Source organism: Lontra canadensis, unplaced genomic scaffold (assembly GCF_010015895.1).
Source record: "Lontra canadensis isolate GAN:19392208 unplaced genomic scaffold, GSC_riverotter_1.0 scaffold8, whole genome shotgun sequence".
In the NCBI taxonomy this organism is placed as follows: domain Eukaryota; kingdom Metazoa; phylum Chordata; class Mammalia; order Carnivora; family Mustelidae; genus Lontra; species Lontra canadensis.
This window is the reverse complement of record NW_022631002.1, coordinates 1,069,576-1,087,645: the sequence shown is the minus strand read 5'-3', so window position 1 is coordinate 1,087,645 and position 18,070 is coordinate 1,069,576. Positions and strand designations below refer to the sequence as shown.

Sequence of the window (18,070 nt, the reverse complement as noted above, 5' to 3'; positions counted from 1 at the left end):
CCCAGGGCTTGGGGGACACGAGGAAATCAGGCACAGGCAGGCGCCGAGGGAGGACCACACGAGGACGTAGGGAGAAGACGCCAGTCTGCAGGCCACGTAGAGAGGGACCAGCCTGCCCACACCTTTGTCTGGAACCGGCAGCCCCAGGACAGGGAGAGAGAGTCTCGGAGCTCTCAGCCCCACCTGTGGAGTGTGTAAGGGCAGCCCCAGCATCCTGGAGTTAGGATGCGTTGTCATCCCCAGACACTGGGGAAGAGGGCGTTCTGCAGGCCAGTCTGTGCGTACTCCACTGGACGGTGGCCGGGGCCTCCCACGGGCCCCACGCACACCTGCTCCTGCAGGTGTCTGGCTGATCTTGGGAGGTGCCCGCCGGCCCTGCCTGCTAGTGCCTCGCTGCTGGTCTTTTCCTGAAAGGTCTGTGTTCTGGCAGGGACGGTTTAAGGTGTCATTGTGAACCAGGACCCGAGCTGGGAGTCCCAGAGTGTGGAGGCCAGATATCAGGCACCTGCTGGGTGCCCGGTGCTGTGGTGGGCAACACCTGCTACCTGTTTGGTCCCCAAGCCCAGCTGTGAGTGGCAGCGTCCCACCTGGCTCAGGGGAAATCCTTCCTGAATCTGCCTTCGGACTCCTGGAATCCTGGCCACTGTCCTTCGACCTCCACCCTCTTTGGTCTTCCTGGCCTTTCTGTCCTGTTTCTCAAAGCCTGGTCAGAGGTGTCTGGGGGGGCTCAGTCATTAAGCGTCTGCCTTAGGCTCAGGTCATGGTCTCAGGATCTGGGGATCGAGCCTGCCCCGCGGAGCAGGGATCCTCTTTCCCCACTCCCACTCCCCCTGCTTGTGTTCCCTCGCTCGCTGTGTCTCTGTCTGTCAAAAAAATAAATAAAATCTTAAAAACAAAAAAAGAGGCCTGGTCAGCTCGGTGAAATTTTGAGCATCCTGCTGTCCTTCCGTGGTTTTCCGGTGCCGCCCCGCCCCTCCCCCACTGCTGCTTACGGCCCTTTGTCTTCCCCTGGGCAGGTGTTAAGAGAACCCCACGTTCCACACTCGAGCCCCAGACCCGTCAGGGAGGTGTTTTCCTCCAGGCCCCAGGGCAGCTCCCCTTCTTGCACGTGCCCGGCCACCCTCCAGCCATCTCTGCACACCCGGGCCTGCCCTTTCTAGAACTTCCGCCTCCTGATCTCCCCCGTTTCTGGTCTCTGATTTGCAAGGGAAGAGCTCAAGAGTGTCTTGCTGGGCAGCACTTGGTTTAGTAGCTGAGATCACAGACTCTGAAGCCAGAGTGTGAAGGTGTCAATGGCAGCCGCCACCCAACATGCCGCGAGACCTCTCTGGTGGAGAAGGGCCTGCCAGTGTCACGTCCACGGCGGTCCACGGTGAGTACTGGCTGACACTGGCCCCAGAAGCGCACAGGTCAGTGCTGCCTCCTTCCAGAAGAAACAGTGTCGGGTGTTTAAATCAGTGAGTGACACGGCTGCTTCTGTAGCCTCTGCTCCTCCGAAGTGAGCTCATGTGTGTCCTCGCTCCATGCGCGCACCCGGCCAGCAGCCTTGTCAGCTGGAGCCGGCCGGCGGGCGTCACCATGCGCATGCGCCCTGGCGTCCCCTGTCCACGCCGCTGACAGCCGGGATGGTCTCCACCGTCGCCTTCACCGCTTGCCGGCGCCCGCGCGCCGTGTCTGCAGCCCGGCCCCGGGGCCTGATGGTGGGCCTCGCACTTGTGCCGTGGCCAGCAGCTTCCTTTCTAAGGGTGAGGAAAGGCCACGGCTGTGAGATTGGTCCCGCAAATGGACTGAAGAAAACAGAAATAAAGGCTGGTTTAGATGGAGCCTTGCCCTGTCCCCCGTCTGTTCCTTTATTCCCCCCCTTTTTAAGATTTTATTTGAGAGAGAGCATAAATGGGGGGAGCGGCAGAGGCAGAAGCAGACTCCCCGCTGACCAGGGAGCGCGACGCGGGACTCCATCCGAGGACGCTTTGGTCACGACCTGAGCCAGCCAGGTGCCCTTTCGCTCATTCCCTTGGGTTTGCCGAGCGCCTGTCCGGATCAGATACAGGCCCGGCACACGGAGGGTTTAGGGTGAAGGTGGCCTCCCACAGGACGCCACGGGTCATGGTCTTGAACGTGAGGTAGCCAGGGCGCTGCGCTGGGCGTGGGGGAGGCGGATGTGGAGGGAAGGTGGGAGCAGGGCCCAGGAGGAGCTCTCGCTGGTCGGGCTGGGAGCGCAGGGCTTGAGCTGAGGCGGTGGCGGCAGGACGGAAGATGAGCCCGGCGCCCGCGGGTGCGCGCACAGCCGGGGAAGCAGGAGGCGCCCCTGGAGCAGTGACGGGCGTCTCTCGCATCTCGCCGAGCCGGTGCGAGCTTCTCTCCCAGCGCCCGGCTGGGCAGCGTCCGTGGGCAGCGTCCGTGCACCGCCACAGGCTCCTGCTCCCACCCTGGGAGCGCACGTGGGCGCGCGGGTCTCCGGCTGGCTGTGCGAGTGTGCCCACGCCCGGGCTCAGCACCGAGAGCTGTGCACACGGCGCCTGTACACTGCCCCGTGTTGGGAGTTCAGCTGATGTAACGATGCGCGAACTACGTTCATTCAGAATCATCGGTAAGAAACCCACCACGTGCTGACACATCTGTGCGCAGGGGAACTGTTTCCCAGAGCAGTTTTAGGACAGTGACGTGGTTTGGCATTGTTGCGAATCTGGGTGTCTGGGGTCCTGGCTGGAGCGGCCGGACTGTCCCCTCTGCCCGACCCCACAGACGGGACAGAAACGCACTCCAGCTCCTCCAGATGCCTGCAGCTTGTCTGTGGTGACACTGCCTCCCAGCGAGCTGCGACCGGGAATCTGACCTCTTGGTGAACACCTCCCACGCTCCGATCCACGGAAATCTGCCCCATCCTTGGGGTCTCTGGCCTGGGTGGGTGTCGCAGTGTCCACATCAGTCGTTGGGAAAACAATGGTTCATTCTTTTATCCGGAACGTCCATATATTGACGTTTCATTTCATAATTTAAAAAAATCATTTTCGGGGGTGGGAGGTTGGGGGAGCCTGGAGGTGGGTATTAGGGAGGGCACGCATTGCGTGGAGCACTGGGTGTGCTGCATAAACAATGAATTCTGGTACACTGAAAAGAAATTAAATTCAAAAAAAAGAAAAATCATTTTCTCATCAGAAAAGTCTTTGAGCCTGAAAGCTGCCCAGAGATAGAAAGCTTCTGAAATGGTCATTTTCTCTTAAATGTGTAGGTGTTATGGGGGAGAAGTCCTGTTCATTCTCCTGGAAGGGACAGGTTCCCTTAGTTCTTTTCTGACAAGATGCCTGCAGGTGCACAGGCCTGCGTCTCCGTGGCACGTGCCCTCCTCGGAGATGACCCGCGCGCCCCGTGACGGGCTCTGCACGCCTCCCATGCCTTCGCTCGGAACACGACAGAGGCTGGCACCCAGGGTTGAGGTTGAGTACAACTCAAGACATCCTTAGGCTGCATCTGATTTCCACGAGTGCGTGGTGGGGAGGTGCCAGGGCCCTGGGGCAGCGAGCTGGCGGGCCCGTGTGGAGATGCCAGTGCCAAGCCCCCCTGCAGCTCCTGCACCATCAGCTCGTGCCCTCATGGCGAGGGGTCTCCCTCGTAGCCACCATCACGGGGTGGGTTCTGTGAGGGGGGCAGACACAGCTGCCACCAAGGTCACCAGAGCCACAGGGACAGCGGCTGCACCTCATCTCACACTCAGTGGAGGGGCTGGCGGCGGGATCAGGGCTCAGACTGTCCCTAACCCAGCCTCTTTTTGGCCGATTCAGAACACTTGCGTTCCCCAGGTGAACATGCAGGTTTCAGTCCCCTGTGGCTCCAGGACCGCCTTCCTTACATACTCTCATTTCCGAGGTCACTATGTCACTCTCTGGAGCATAGGCCTGCTCCCAGGGGAGGGAAGGGGACTGGTATCTTAAGCTAGATGGGCCGAGTGATTCCACGTCCTCCTGAAGGACCCGTGACTGGTGGATCTTCACAGGAAAACAGAAGAGGCCCCGAGGGACAGAGGTGTGGGGAGACTGTTGGCGGGGGGTGGCGGATGCCCTCAGGTCAGCCTGGGGGTTGGGGGCACAGCACAGATGGACGATGGGGGACACAGCCCTGAACTGCACATACCAGAGATGTACGTGCCCAGCTGCTGAGACGGGCCCCGACCTCTGCCCCTCAGCAGCCCCCTTGGCCCCACTGTGACCTTGAGCCCCTGCCCCGTGTGTGCGGGGCCCTGAGCATGCTCCCAGCTGCTCAGTGAGCTGAGCAGGCAGCTGGGAGGGGAGAGCGGGAGCCAGAACTCGCTGGCCGGGAGGTGCATGCAGACTCTAAGAGGAGGGAAGGGTTTCTCTGACGTTAGCTGTTTGGTTTTATTTGAGGAATCTTGAGTGTCTTTTTTCTTTTTTCTTTTCTTTTTTTTTTTTTTTTTTTTGCTATTATATGTATTTGGTCCTCCCCTGAATTCTGAAACTGAGTTTAGCATGATTTCCTTTTTTTACAGAAGCGGAAGCCAAGGCCTTACAGTGGGAGTGACTCAGCTGGGATCAGAACTCCTCACTTGGGGACCGAGCCAGGACACCCTGATTGCCGGTGAGTCCCACAGACTCCCCCGCTCGGGGGCGCCCTGCTGTCCCGGCCTCCTTGGACCCCCTCTGAGTCTTGGCTGCATCCTCCCTGGAATGTCATGCTGTGCACAAGTGACAGAGGTCTGGAAACTTTTGTTCCATTGAACCTTGCCAGCGAGCTATACTTAGCCCCCAAGTGGAGGCCGGGAGTGGGTTCTCTGAATATAGATAGTAACAAGCAGGCTATTTTCAAACTTCTAGAGAACCCCCCCCCCGAATATTCTGGGCCCAAATGATATTTATGGAACCCTCTGGACTTTTGGAAGGGAAGGCATAACCCTAGTGTGTCTGTAGCTTCAGGAGAGTGGTTTCCTTGAATGGGGGATGGAGCAGGGGACCGGGCCACGGAGAGACTGGGTGTCCCTCTTGCACCTGTTTCCAGGACCTGAGCCCGTGGAGGCCGGGCGCTGGCATCTGAGTCCAAGAACAGTGGTTTTCCTGGCTGGGTATCTGATGCTGACCCTGTCCGTCGCCCTCACACCACCATCCAGGGACTCCTCTCTTGTTGAAAGATGGGGTCTCTGAGCTTGGAGGGCTTATTACATGGTTTTCCTCTTGTCCAGAATCCCCCCTGATCTCTTAGCCTTCCGCTTTCTGCTGGATGGAACTGGTGGAGCGTCTACCGGACGGGCTATGGCCACAGCACCAGCTCCCAGCTCCTCGGCCCCAGGGCCTCTGGCCCCTGCTCCACTTGCTCTTGCCTCGGAGGGAGGGGACCCAAAGGCCTTCTTTAGGATGAAGAGGGGACATGTGTTCAGCAAAGTCTGGGCAGGAAAAAGAAAGCCTTTGGGTGGAGGGACCCAAAGAGCAGCTCCCGCAGAAAGCCCAGCCGCACCCACGCCACTGGGACAGACATGAACGAGGTCTGGGCCCCCTTCCTGGTTCCCACTCTGTAGGTGTCGGGATTGGGGGCTCCAGAAAGCCAACTTTGTAATGGGTGTCCTAGGTGAATTCTGATAACCAAAGTGACAAGGAGAGGCAGGGGACACGGGGAGGGGGAGCTGCCAGCTGCTCGGGCCGGGCCGCGTGGCCTCCCCGTGATCTGACCCCAGCTGACGCGCTCCCGGTGGGCCTGTCTCCCCCATTCATCCTCCGCTGGCTTCCCAGCAGGCCCTCGGGCCTTTCCTCACCCCGTCTGCCAAGCCAGCCTCCATCGCCCTGCCCTCTGCCAGTCCAGATACAAATGTAGGAGCATTTTCCATGGGCCAGTACAGAAGGGCAAGCGTTCGACTTTATTTTAGAGCCGCGAAATTCCCTCCCTTCATATCCAACAGGTGCATCGCCTCATTTAGACATCGGGACCCAGAAATAGAACACAATCTACAATATAGCTTCCTTCAGGCATCTGGAGGCTATTTAAAAAGAAAAAAAAAAAAAAAAGGCCTTCTGTGAGATGGCGGGACACAGGCCGATCGCCGGCTTGACCCGCTCAGCAGAGGAGCCCAGAGCTCTGGGAGACTGCTGAGAGGGACGGCTGCCCTGTGAGCGCAGGGCTCCTGCTCAGGACGACGGACAGGCGTGGGAATGGGCACAGGAAGTGTTTCCAGTAAATCCATCAGTTAAATCGACTGCACCCACCCACCAAACCTTTGCGGACTAAGGACAGAGGAGTTGACCCCAGGTGTCTCTTGGCAAACTCTGCTCATGTCAGCTGTTGGGGGAGGATGGTGTTGAAATCCTGACCCCCCAGGACCTCAGAATGTTGCCCCATTTGGAACCAGGGTCTTTGGAGTTGATCCAGTTAAGATGATGTCATCAGGGGGTTCCTAACCCAGTAGGCCTGGTGTCCTCAGGAAAAGGGGGATTTGCACACAGAGACAGACGCACAGACAGGAAGACGCCACATGGGACGGAGGCAGAGATGGGTGACGGGTCTACCAGCCGAGGACGTGGAAGACGCCGGCAAGCCAGCAGGGCCTGAGAGAGGGGCCCCAGGAGGAACCAGCCATGCTGGCACCTGGGTCTCAGACGTGCGGCCTCCAGACTATGGGGGAGTGGACCTCTGAGGTTCAAGCGGGCCGGTGTGGGGAACTTGGTTACGCAGCCCCAGGACTCGGATATATTAGCTAAGCCTCCCGCTCACACTGTCTGTCCTTCCGGGCGCGGCTGATCCCTGCGGAGGGAAGGCAGCAGTGCAGCCCGGGAATGTGAGCAAGGCTTTCCCAGAGGGCGTCTTCCTTCCACCTGCTGATACAGTCTGGTACTTGCTAGAGCCGCGGGCTCCTGGGTGGCCAGTTTCGTCAAGGTCACCCTTGGTCCTGAGAAGCCCAAGATAACGGTCAAGTTTCCTCTGGGGTGTCCCCAAGGCTCCTCCAATGGCCGTCATCCAAGCAGCCGCAGAGGAGCCTCCAGCGGAATCTGTAGGTGCCGAGTGGCCAGGGTGGGCCTGGTGGACATTCCTCAGCAGGGCCATAGGGCTTGGGGCTGAGACAGGGACCTCTGCTGCTTGCCCTATGGCCCCATTCAGGGCCAGGACCAAGGTGCCTAACTTTGTCCCTCAGCCTGGGCCAGAAGTGGCGTTGCTGACAGCTGGCCAGCCCTCCTGCAGAGAGGAGCAGGTGTCCCCTCCGGGTGTCGAGAACTCAATCAGTCCCCGTGAGATGCAGGCCGCCCTCCCGGGGCCAGCCGGAGACGCCAAGATGTGCTGGCAGGAGGAGGACCAGCCCAGCAGGTGACCGCCCGGTGTTTGGAGGTGGGAAGAGGCTGCCCCGTGGGGGCAGGAGGCAGAGGAGGGGTCTCCTGTTGGCACCTGAGTCTGTTTGAGAGGCCTGTCTTGGGCAGGGTCAAGGTCTGCCCCTCTCTCAGCTGGGGGACGCCTGCAGCCTCAGAAAAGGGCAGACAGAGGGGAGGTGACGGTGCCACGGGCGGCCACGGACACAGTCCCTGGGTGATGTGGTGGCCTCCGTAGAGACGTGTGCAGACCCAGACTAGATGGCCTTCTGAGCGCCCTGCCAGTGCGGGCACGCGCAGCCCACGGCTGCCTCTTCCCTGGGCCTTGATGTCCCCAGCTCTGCTCACACCCTCTCCCCAGCACGTCCACGCCCCGTGGCTGCTCTCCCTCCCGGTTTAATGCTGTTCCCATTTCTGGTCTCTTTCTTCCGAAGACGGTGCCTCCTGCGTGTACTGGCGCCTGCTCCGCCTGCGTGTACTGGCGCCACCGCCTCCCACCAGTCCTGCCCCTCATCCCTCCGTCTCATGGCTCCACGCCCTCGCCGTCCCCCCCCACTCTGCGGCCAGAGGGCCACGTCACCCACCTGCAGCCCCTCGAGGACAGTTCCACGCTCAGCCTCCGCCGTTGACTCAGAGCCTCAGAGGACACGTGGTTGTCCTCTGCCCTGTGGTTGTGGGGGGGCCTCGCTCTGTCCGGGGCTGCCTGGGGAGGAGGGCGGGGGCGGCATGCGGCATCCCTGACGGGACCCGGCTGAGCCCGGAGTCCAGACCAGCGGCAGGCGGAGGGGAGCCCTGAGGCAGCTCTCCCCACAAAGGCCAGCGGAATGGCAGGCGCGGGCCACGCTGGCAGCTGTCCCCCACCGGCCTTTAACTCTGGGATAACAGAAGCAGAAACCAGAGCAAGTCAAACACGGGACCGTCCTTGGTCACCGTCTTCGCTCACTCACCCTAACAGCCCTCCAGGCTTCTCCCGTTCGGGATGGGGTTGGGCGGCGGCAGGCGGAGAGGAGAAACACCGAACGGGCGAGTGTGGGGCCGGGCAGCGCGGCAGGCCAGCCGTCAGCTCTGGGGTGACGTCCTGTCCCTCCTACCTGCACCGAGCCCACCCTCCTCAGGGGCCGGGGCAGCAGCCGGACTCCTGGTGACGCGCCAGGAGCGACGAGCGGGAGAAGGTCTTGGCACAGGTCTTGCACCAGTACTTCTTGGTGCCAGAGTGTGTCTGCAGGTGGGCCCGGAGGTTGGAGCGGTCGGCAAAGGCCCTGCTACAGTGAGAACAGGTGTAGGGCTTCTCACCTGCGGGAGGAAGGGGGGCGTGGGTCAGGGTGCCTCTGCCTGCTCACGGGAGCTGGCCCCGGGTTCATGGGTCGTGTTTACCAGCGAACAAGCTTCGGGGTGCCTGGGTGCTCCCCTGGTGAGCACCTGCCTCTGGATTTCAGCCCAGGTCATGGTCCCAGGGCTGTGGGGTGGGGCCCCGGCTCAGGCTTTGCTCAGCGGGGAGTCCCTCCCCCTCTGCTCCCCCCCAATAAATAAGTAAAATCTTTAAAATAAAAAAATAAATGAATAAGGCCTTCCACCTTCTCCAAATGTTCGTGCCCGTTCTAATGCTTTCTCTTCCTTCAGCGCCCTTCCCCAGCACTCATGGAGGGGGCCTCAGCCCGGCTCCAGGAGGAAACCCTAGGACCAACAGGCCCACATACACAGTCAAGGTCAGAGCCGCTTGGGAACAGGATGGACGGTCACATCCGGCCAGGACTACAGCATCTAAGACCCTAAGAGGAAAGGTCTAGTGTGGGTCTTTGCTGTAATCACCACAGTCACCAGATCCTTCTCTGTTTCTGCCAGAGCCCTCCGGGGGGCCTTCTGGCCGCTGTTCCTGCCGTGGAAGGACAGGGTGGCAAGCGGCGCCACTCCCGGATCGGCCGTGAAGGTGGGCTGAAAGGACTGAGCCCTGGCCCCTGCAGTGGACACAGGCATTTAGGAACGTCTTAGGAACCTTGTGTCCTCCAAAGCACCTCCAATCAGGGTGCTTGGGGATTTGCGCAAAGTCCTTCCGTTGGGAGCTGGGCCCCCTGGACAGCCCTAACAAGTGTAAGAGGACCACTGGGGCTCATCTGTCCTCTGCCCGTGTGGAGTGACTCCCAGCCCTCCGCCCTGTGGAGTCCCGAGAGGCACCAGGCTGCAGTCCCAAGGCCCCTGAGCATCTCTCCCTGCTGCTCAAAGCCCGGACACCCTCCAGCCCGGTCAGTCTCCTGTGGGGCCTCCCACCCTCTGGGCTCCCAGACCCAGAGCGCTGAGTGCCTGAGAGTGTGGGGTGGGGCACTCGGGGACGTCTCTGCGGGGGGAGCTGAGGAAAACCAAATGGAATTTCAGCCCAGACAGTGGCTCCTGCAAGACCCTGCTTTCCAGCCTCTGCCCAGCTGGGACTCCAAGAGTCCTAGTTACAGAGACTCGGGCAGGGAGGCTCGGGGACGGGAGGCATGCGTGACAGCTGGGGCCTTGGCCCTCAACTCTCGTTCCTGGCCATCTGTCTGTGCCTCCCTCTCCCTCTCCTGGTGGGCCTGGGGTGCGGTGTGGTCCTACCTCCTGCCCTCAGAGTTGAAGTGCTGAGGCCTCTGGGCCTCAGGTCTGGGCACATGCCCCTCTCTTTCGTCGGCTCGTCTCTGTCTGTCCGCAGCTGCCCTCCTCTCCCTTCCTGTGTTCAGGCCTCCTCTTCCCCAGGAAGGGGTTGCTCCCGGGCCCTCATCAAGCCCCAGCTGTCGTCTGTGCCCTTCAGGCAGTCTGTGCCCCCGTGCTTGCCACCCGTCTTTCTCCGTCCCCCGCTCCTCCTGCTCCAGAGTTCCGGAAGGCCGTGGAAGGTGACAAGTCAGACCCACAGAAGCCGGGACATCCTGTGCTTTGCCAGGTGTTGTGGGGTGAATTGTGTGTCTCAAAACAGATGTGTTTGTGTCATAACCTCCAGTGCCTGTGGACGTGACCTGACCTGGAACCCAGGGCCCCTGCAGATGCGACCAGATTAGGGTGGGGTCACCCTGGGTATGTGGACCCTGGCCCCCTATACTGGTGTCCTCACAACAGAGGCAATATGGACGCAAATATGCGTAGGGGAGAGGCCACATGAGGATGGGGGCAGGGGCAAGGGACATGGCCACCGTGGAGGGACACCCGGGCCTCCCTGGCGCTAGAGGAGGCAGGAAGGACCCTCCCCGAGCCTCTGGAGGGAGCCCGGCCATGTTGGCCACTTGTTTGCAAACTCTCCCCTCCGGTCCTGTCTGGGGCCAGGCCTGAACCCCGCCCCCCGGGGCCTCCCACCAACCCACCTGTGTGGGTACGCATGTGGCCCTGGAGCAGCCAGGGCCGGGAGAAGGCCTTGCCGCAGACGGCGCAGGGGCAAGGCAGCGTATGCGTGCGCAGGTGCATCTTGAGGGCGCCCAAGCTGCCGTACTCCTTGTCGCAGTGTTTGCAGGAGAAGCAGCGCCGTGCCTGCAGCTGGCAGTGCAGCTCCCGGTGCCTGGCCAGCCCGGCCGGCGTGTGGTAGGTCTTGCCACAGTGCACGCACTGGAAGCCTCCGGGGGCCCGTGCCGCACCCAGCCGGCCATCTGCGGCGGGGTCCCCAGCGGGGCCCGGGATCGGGGGCCACCGTGTGGGCAGCACCAGCAGCGGGGGCAGGTTAAGCTGGTTCAGGCTATCTTTGAGGGGTACGCTGGGGGCCCGACCGGCCCAAAGGTGCACTGCGCCAACTTGCAGGGGGTCTGGCCCGGGGGCCCCCTGCGCTTCCTCGTGGCGGGGAAGGGGCAGGGAGATGCGGGCGAGGACAGAGGTGTGCTCCCAGGGCCGGGGAGGGTCAGCAGGTGTGGGAGAGGCCGACTTATCTGGGAGGAGGACGGGCACCACCAGGCCCCTGCAGGCAGAATGGGCACCGTTGACTTCTGGAAGGGAGGACGGAGAGAGAAGGTACAGGTGAACATGAGCCCCCACACTCTGTCCTCAGACTTGCCCTGCTTGGTCCGACCCCGGGCCTCCTCTAGGTCCTCGCAGTTCAGTTTGCAGGGAAAGGACTGACGAGGCGGGGTGTCAGCTCAGGACGTGACCACAGGGTCTACGGGACAGATCTCAGTGCTCTAAAAACAAAGGAAGAGAAGTCCCCAACAGGCTCCCAGAAGGGCCCTCGTGGGGCCGAGGGAGGTTCCCCCGTGACCCAGACGGGGCAGGCCTCCCTGACCCCCGTTCCACCTCAGGGCCGGCTCAGAGCCGCGGCGCCAGGCTCCCACACAGCGCTGAATCAGAGCGAACACTTGGCAGTCAGCTACAATGTATAAGACAACTGATTAGCCTCCAGTCACCCCCGATCACCCCTCACCCATGGCGACGGAGGTGCACACAGCCTCCCGCCAACGCTACCAGGTCGACAGCTGTGCTCGATGGTACCGCCACGACCTCCTGGGGCAGCTGGTCCCCAGGCTGCCACGCCCGAACTTGGGGGCCGGCATGCCCACACTTGACCAGATGGGAGCAGCGGGCGCCCCCAGAGTCAACAGGTGAGTGGGTAGTTACATCCCGCATTTCCCCCAAACCCAAATCCCTGAACAGCCCCTGTCCCACTTCGTGCTCCAGATGTGATGGAATAAATCTCTGGTCTCGTTTCTGCCTTCATGCAAGGCTTTGGGTCGAGAAAGACAACCCACAGCTGGGGAGAAAATATTTGCAAATCACATACCCGGTAGGTCACTAGCATCCAGAATATACAAAGAACTCCTGCAATGCAGCAATGAGAGATAAGTAATAGAATTTTAAAACGGGTAAAGCATCTGAATAAACGTTTCTCCAAACAAGATCTACAAATGGCAGGGTGCCTGGCAGGCAGGTCCTCTGACTCTTAACCTCAGGGTTGTGAGTTCAAGCCCCATGCTAGGCGTGGAGCTTACTTCAAAACAAAACAAAACAAAGCAAAAACAAAAACGAGAGAGCTACAAATGGCTCACAAGCCCAGGAAAAGGTGCTTGCCCTCTTTGGCCATCAAGGAAATGCAAATTCAAGCCACAACCAGATAACAGGTCATGCCCACTAGGATGGCTAGAATTTAAAAACAGCCAATTGCGGGGTGCCTGGGTGGCTCAGTGGGTTAAGCCTCTGCATTTGGCTCAGGCCATGATCTTGGGGTCCTGGGATCGAGCCCCGCGTCGGGCTCTCAGCTCAGTGGGGAGCCTGCTTCCTCCTCTCTCTCTGCCTGCCTCTCTGCCTACTTGTGATCTCTCTCTGTCAAATAAGTAAAATCTTAAAAAAAAAAAAAAAGCAGTTGCAAGTGTTAGTGAGGATGTAGAGAAATGAGGACCTTTAAGGAAGGTTCCCACCCTCTACTCTGCCCTGACTTCACCCCTAATCCTCCAATTATAAAATAGCACACCAAATTTCTGTCCTCTAGAGAGAGTAGCAATGGCAAGCTAAGAGACAAAGGCCAAGGAAGTTCTGGAAAGATAGCCCTGGGATGCTGGAGAGGCTGACACCACAGAAGCGCCACGAGGGGCCTTTCTACTGGGGAAAAAGAGCACCTTTCCTGTCTCTGGGATGCAGCCACCACCCTGGCCCCAGGCATCTCAGAGCCAGACCCTGTTTTGGGGGCTCCAGAGGGAGGGCAGGGGAGAGAGGCAGCCAAGCTAGTGGCACTGCCCCACGCCTCTGCTGGTCCTTTAAATGCTTTCCATACTTCCTGGGCTGCTGGATGTTTTTAACTGGTCCTGGGACTCACATTCCTGGGAGAAGAGACTTTTAAGTTCCTTCTGGTTTTAGACATTCCCTGGGGGAGGCCTGAAAAGGCACTTACTTAAAATCAGAGAGTGAGGGGCCCCAGACAACACCCTAGCAGGCGGAGGCTCACAGTGGTCACCTAGCTCTCCGCAGGCAGGAGGGTGACAGGAGGAGGGAGGAGGGTGGGAGGTGGCTGAGTCTGACCCTTGTCACTGGCTGCCCTGGTCTGCACGTCTGCACAAAGGGTAAAGCCAGGTGTGTGCTAAGGCCGGGCTCTAGACAACAGGTTTGAAACACGACTATGGCCGTGTCAGTTCCATTTCTCATCATAGACACACATATATCTGAAGCCCAGGTTTCCTTCCCCTGAGCCCTGCACTCTGATGGTTTCTGTACTGTTTCATTTTATGAAAATCACTGGTGGTGACTCATTAAACTGATTTCAAAATGCAGAGTTCAGGAGCCCAGTCCTAGGAGGCACCCCCTGGTGGCAGCGGGCCCCAGGATGGATCCATGCGGCGGCCTCCACTCGCAGGCCTCCACAGTGTCCCTCCTCCCCTCTTTGTCTGAGTCACCAAGCAGTTTCCCCCGGGGAGGGGGTCTTCACCCCCCACCCCCAAGAAGCACCTGAGCTGTGGGGAATGGCTCTGATCACTCTAAGGAGACCTTTGTCCCAGGACCTTCTTGTGTCCCTATGCCTAGCAGGGAATGGGGATACATAGACAGTCCCGGGTCCTGGACGTGCATCTCCCCACTGAGCCACCCTTGGGGTTGGGAGACTGCAGCCCCTAAGTGCCCCCCACAGCTTGCTCTGAGGACCTGTCACGGGGGTGAAGGGAGGCCCGAGGGAAGGTGACCCCCAGAAGAGGTTTGAGGAAGCCCTGGAGGGGCCGGGAGGGGCGCTGCAGGAGCTGGGCTTAGGCACACAGAGCCCATGGGTCACTCTTCTGGGCTCCTCTGGATGCTCTGGGGGAGCACTTGGACCGCATCCCCAAGTTCTCCCAGTCTCTCTCCCCACCAATCCCCGGGACCCCATCACCCACCCACCCAAACCTCCTGCCCCAGGGAAGATGGCTCCGGGGCTCCCTTAGCTGCAATGGGTTCGCCAGGCCCCAGGTGGAGAGCCCCAAAGTGACTGGGGGCCTTGAAACTTCTCTCGGTGGGGAGGGAGTCCGCGCCCGTTCAGCCCGACGCGGGGCCGAGGCCCCCCGCAGCGGACGAGCGCCCGCAGACCACCCACGCACCCGGGGTCTCGCTGCCCCTCTGCCGGCAAGATGCCCCCTTCCTCCCACCTGGGACGAAGTCCGAGGAGCCCGGCAGCCCCTACCTCTCTGCGTCTCCAGCTGCCTGTAGTTGGGAGCCCTGTGGCTGGAGTGCGCTCTCACCAGGAAGGAGCGTGGCATGGTCCCCCCTGCGGACGCGGGTGCCCCGACGCGTCCGCCGGGCGCCCGCGGGCAGCGCAGCAGGCAGGTGTCGGGAGGGCTGGCTCATTAGCATAGCGCGCCGCCTGGGCCAACCAGCGCGAGGCGCGGCCGGGGCGGGGTCGCGGGGCGGGGCTTCGGGGCCACGCCCAGGACAGGTGCGCGGGCCGCGGGGGAGGGAGCGCGTGGCCGCCGAGTCCAACCCCACGGGACTGCGCTGGCGCGCGCCGCGAGTCACACCGACCCCTGGGGCCTGGCGCACCCACTCACCGTGGACTAAAGGGCGGTCAGGGCTGGGCGGAAGCCGAGCCGGGCTCCCGTCCAGCCGGCGGGGGAGGCGCGCGCTGAACCCCTGCTCCGGCGGGGTGCACCCGCCCCGCCTGCCGCGCAGACCCGCTGCGGTGGATCCACGAGCGCAGGCCCTGGACTCCGAAGCTGGCCCAGCTGGCGGGCCGTGGTGGCGGCGGGGGTCAGCCGCGGCGGGAGAGAGGCCTTTCCCAGGGCGTGAAAGCCGGGGAGCGCTCCTTCCCTCCGAGGACAAGGCTTTAGGGATTGGGCCGCGCCCGCAGAGGCTCCTTTCCCCGGGAGAACGGACACAGCCTGAGATTTTGGGATTCCGAGGGGATCTGAGCTGCGGTGATGGGAAGTTCCCTCCAAGAGGGGAAGCGCCGGCACTGTGTGCAGACCAGTCTGTGCCCCTGGGCGGCCGCGTCCCTCCTTCAGTGCCACGAAGAGCGGGGCGAGCTGCGTCTGAGTGTCTGGTCCCTTTTGATGTGGACGTTTCAGGACTTTGGGGGTCAGACGGGGCGTTCTCTGGGTGAGGGGACACAGCACCAAGCCTGCCCTGGCAGCCGTGGGGTTTTCCCGTGGCCTTGCAGCAGGCCTGCCTGCCTTGGAGGCCCGGGTGCCAGGTGACGGCGGGTGCTCTACGCTGGCTCTGGGCTTGGGGGGCGACAGGGTGGAGTTGACGGTAAGCCGGTAGAGGGACCTCCAGAGAAGCGGGGAGGGAAGGCCATGTCCCCCAGGGTCTTACGTTCATGCAGTGTTGCAGGTGAGAAAGGCTCTGAGAGGTTAGCCAGTGGGGGGTAGGGACCCAGGCGCACACGAGGCGTGTGCTCCCCTGTCTGTGGCTTGGTGAGAGCAAGGAGGGGCAGGTGCCACATGGACAGAAGGCCTTTCTCCTGCGGGCCACAGCCTGGCCCTGTGCAGTTGTGCGTGTGGATTTCAGAGGACACGTGGCTGCTTTCTGCTTATTCACCTGTTCTGTGGCCTCGTGACCCTTCTATTTATACCCTTTCTCCCTTCTTCCTCCTCCCAGATGAAGAGAAGGCTTGCAGGTGCCTGCTAGCCCTCCACCCACACTGCCCCTCCTCACCCGGTCATCCACTGTGGGCCATCAGCCGAGGTGACGTCCCTCATCCCCAGAGAGAGGCCCTCACTACTTAGGGAAACGAGTGTTCCCCATCTCATCCTGGAAATGGCCCCTGGGATCCCACAACAAAAGACCCACACCCACTTCTCAGCCCTTGCTGGGGTCATGCAGACTCACTGGCTGTGGCTCGCAGGGTCGTGTCTGGCTGGACCCAAGAAGGACCCTCAGAGGAAGACGAGGGCATCTTCTTGTCTGCACCTGTGCAGGGCCAGGGAGGGGATGCCACTGTCCCTTTGCTCTTGCTCCGTGTCCTTTTATCCTCATTATGGCTGCTTTACCTGGCAGTTAGGCCTCACACCCACCCACTTCCCTCCAGTCTCCTGGAACTGCCCCTCTTTCAACCAGAGCAGGGACCAGAGTCCGGGAGAAATCACAGCAATCTTCCCTTGACACCTAAGACCCTGGGGAGGACAGTGGGCTGGGAGCTGGGCTTGGGCCCCGCCCATCTGCCTCTATCAGGTGCCTGAGCCTCGCTTGGCCATTAGGGTAGGCATCTGGGAGCCATTGCAGTAGTTCTGGTTGGATAGTTTTTCTTCTCGTGTGAATGTGTTTTTATAGTCTTTTTTTCGTGCCTTACAAAGAGTTAGACAGGTTGTGCTTGACTCTGCATGCGTCTGTACACATGCATCCCCAGTGCGTGCTCCCTTCTTAACCGGTTGGGTTCCACGACCCAATCGGGGGGCCCTGCTCCCCATCACACTGCATCCCGATGGGGGCCCAGCCAGGAGCCAGCCCTCACTCCTGCGCAGTGCCTGCGTGTGCACGGCGGGGTCCAGCAGCGCTTGCTGGGTGAGACGGAAGGGCCTTGTGAACCCCCAGACAGTGTGGCCCCGGGCATGCACACCCCTGGGGCTTGGAGGAGAGGTGAGCTTCTGGGGAGGGGACCCCAAGAGTCCCGGGACTGAGACTCTTGGAACAGTGCTCAGAGCTGGACCTCATAGCTGGGGCTCAGCTGTCCCAGGACCCCAGAGGGGTGGCCCCTCACACTGGGGGCGCCAGCCGCAGGGACGAAGAGCCCCTGCCCTGGCATAGGGCGTATTTGTTGGGGTGTGGCTGTGGCTGTATATCCTGACTTGGGGCAACCTTGTGGCCGTACGAGGTCATGGGCTTATAGAAATGGAGACCCAATGTTCCAGCTCCCAACATCTGGTCAGATTGGTGGCCGATGTGTGCTTGGTTACTCCCAGAGAAGGAGAGCTCATTCCATTTTGAGGTCTCTTACAGCTGATGCTGGTTCTTAACCTGGGGTCTGGAGACATGTCCTGTGTGAGACAGGGAGGGACATTGTCCCTTCGCACACAGCTTATTCACACAGCATGCAGGAGAGTCCTAGACATGGTGTCCTAGGCATGTCGGGGAGCACAGTGTTGGGCCCTGAGGAGGGTTTCTAGGGGCGGCAGGGGAAGAAAGCAGTGGGGGGCTGAGCGGGGGTGCACGCACGTGCGGGGCTGTGGCCTACCGCGTGCACACATGACACATGTGTGTGCCCACGTGTGTTTGTAAGGCCGCAGGCGCTGTTCCCGAGTGATATGGGTGTCAGGCATCGGCAGGACGCCCAGGGCCTCAAAGAGAGGGGTCTCTTGGGTCCACAGCAGAATTCCCCACTCAGCACCTCACTGCCTCCTCCCTGCACCGTGGAGCTGACCCCCCTTTCCCAGCAGGTTGTTGGGAGAAGGGAGGGCCACCTGTCATGCTGCTTATTGTCACCGGGAGGGGCTGGAGTCCCCATCTCGCAGACCAGCCCCCAGCCAAGCCCACAGCACGCACTGTGCTTCTCACACCAGCCACCGGGGGGCAGAGGCCAGCAAGCGCGGCCTGTCCTTGGAGGCTCTCAGGAGAGGTGTCTCTGGCAGCTCAATTCTCTGTTGCAACTTCCATATAAGGTGCGCGGCAGGGGTGTGTGTGTGTTGGGGGGGTGTGCACCGGCCAGGCCAGACAGGAACCTCCTGGGTCCCAGGTCCGGGGTCCCTAGCTTCTGGAAGCCACTGACTGCAGGGCCTGGAGTGTCCTCCAGCCCGGAAGGAATCCGCAGCCGGCCTCTTGGTTCCAGAGCGCCTCCTCTGCGGCCTGGGGGCTGCCCGCACAGTCAGCAGGAGGCCCCCATCGGAGCCCTGCTGGCAGTGCCCCCGGCTAGGTCAGGCAGTGGGCCAGACTCACAGGCGTTCAGCTCCCACAGG

The 18,070-nt window shown here is 61.2% G+C and overlaps 1 protein-coding gene and 1 long non-coding RNA gene across 2 annotated transcripts; one reads left to right on the top strand and one right to left on the bottom strand.

Moving 5' to 3' along the window:
• Positions 1–4,416: 4,416 nt before the first annotated feature.
• Positions 4,417–5,998, top strand: LOC116865558. Its single transcript, XR_004382232.1, has 3 exons — positions 4,417–4,593; positions 5,192–5,491; positions 5,903–5,998. It is a non-coding gene; the product is annotated as an uncharacterized LOC116865558 (long non-coding RNA).
• Positions 5,999–8,234: 2,236 nt separating this feature from the next.
• SNAI3 (snail family transcriptional repressor 3) lies at positions 8,235–14,488 on the bottom strand. Its single transcript, XM_032853777.1, has 3 exons — positions 14,368–14,488; positions 10,616–11,224; positions 8,235–8,591 (listed from the first exon to the last, which is right to left on the bottom strand). The coding sequence occupies exons 1-3, from the start codon at positions 14,441–14,443 to the stop codon at positions 8,410–8,412; spliced, it is 867 nt and encodes a 288-aa protein (XP_032709668.1). The 5' UTR covers positions 14,444–14,488; the 3' UTR covers positions 8,235–8,409.
• Between the last annotated feature and the right edge of the window lie 3,582 nt (positions 14,489–18,070).

What these genes read in the sequence shown, in the direction of transcription:
- SNAI3 (XM_032853777.1), bottom strand. Translation starts at nt 14,443, where the DNA reads ATGCCACGCTCCTTCCTGGTGAGAGCGCACTCCAGCCACAGGGCTCCC. An exon ending in GCAGCTGGAGACGCAGAGAG is followed by an intron (nt 11,225 to 14,367) that starts GTAGGGGCTGCC and finishes CCTCCCTTCCAG; the next exon opens with AAGTCAACGGTGCCCATTCT. An exon ending in CCACATGCGTACCCACACAG is followed by an intron (nt 8,592 to 10,615) that starts GTGGGTTGGTGG and finishes TTCCTCCCGCAG; the next exon opens with GTGAGAAGCCCTACACCTGT.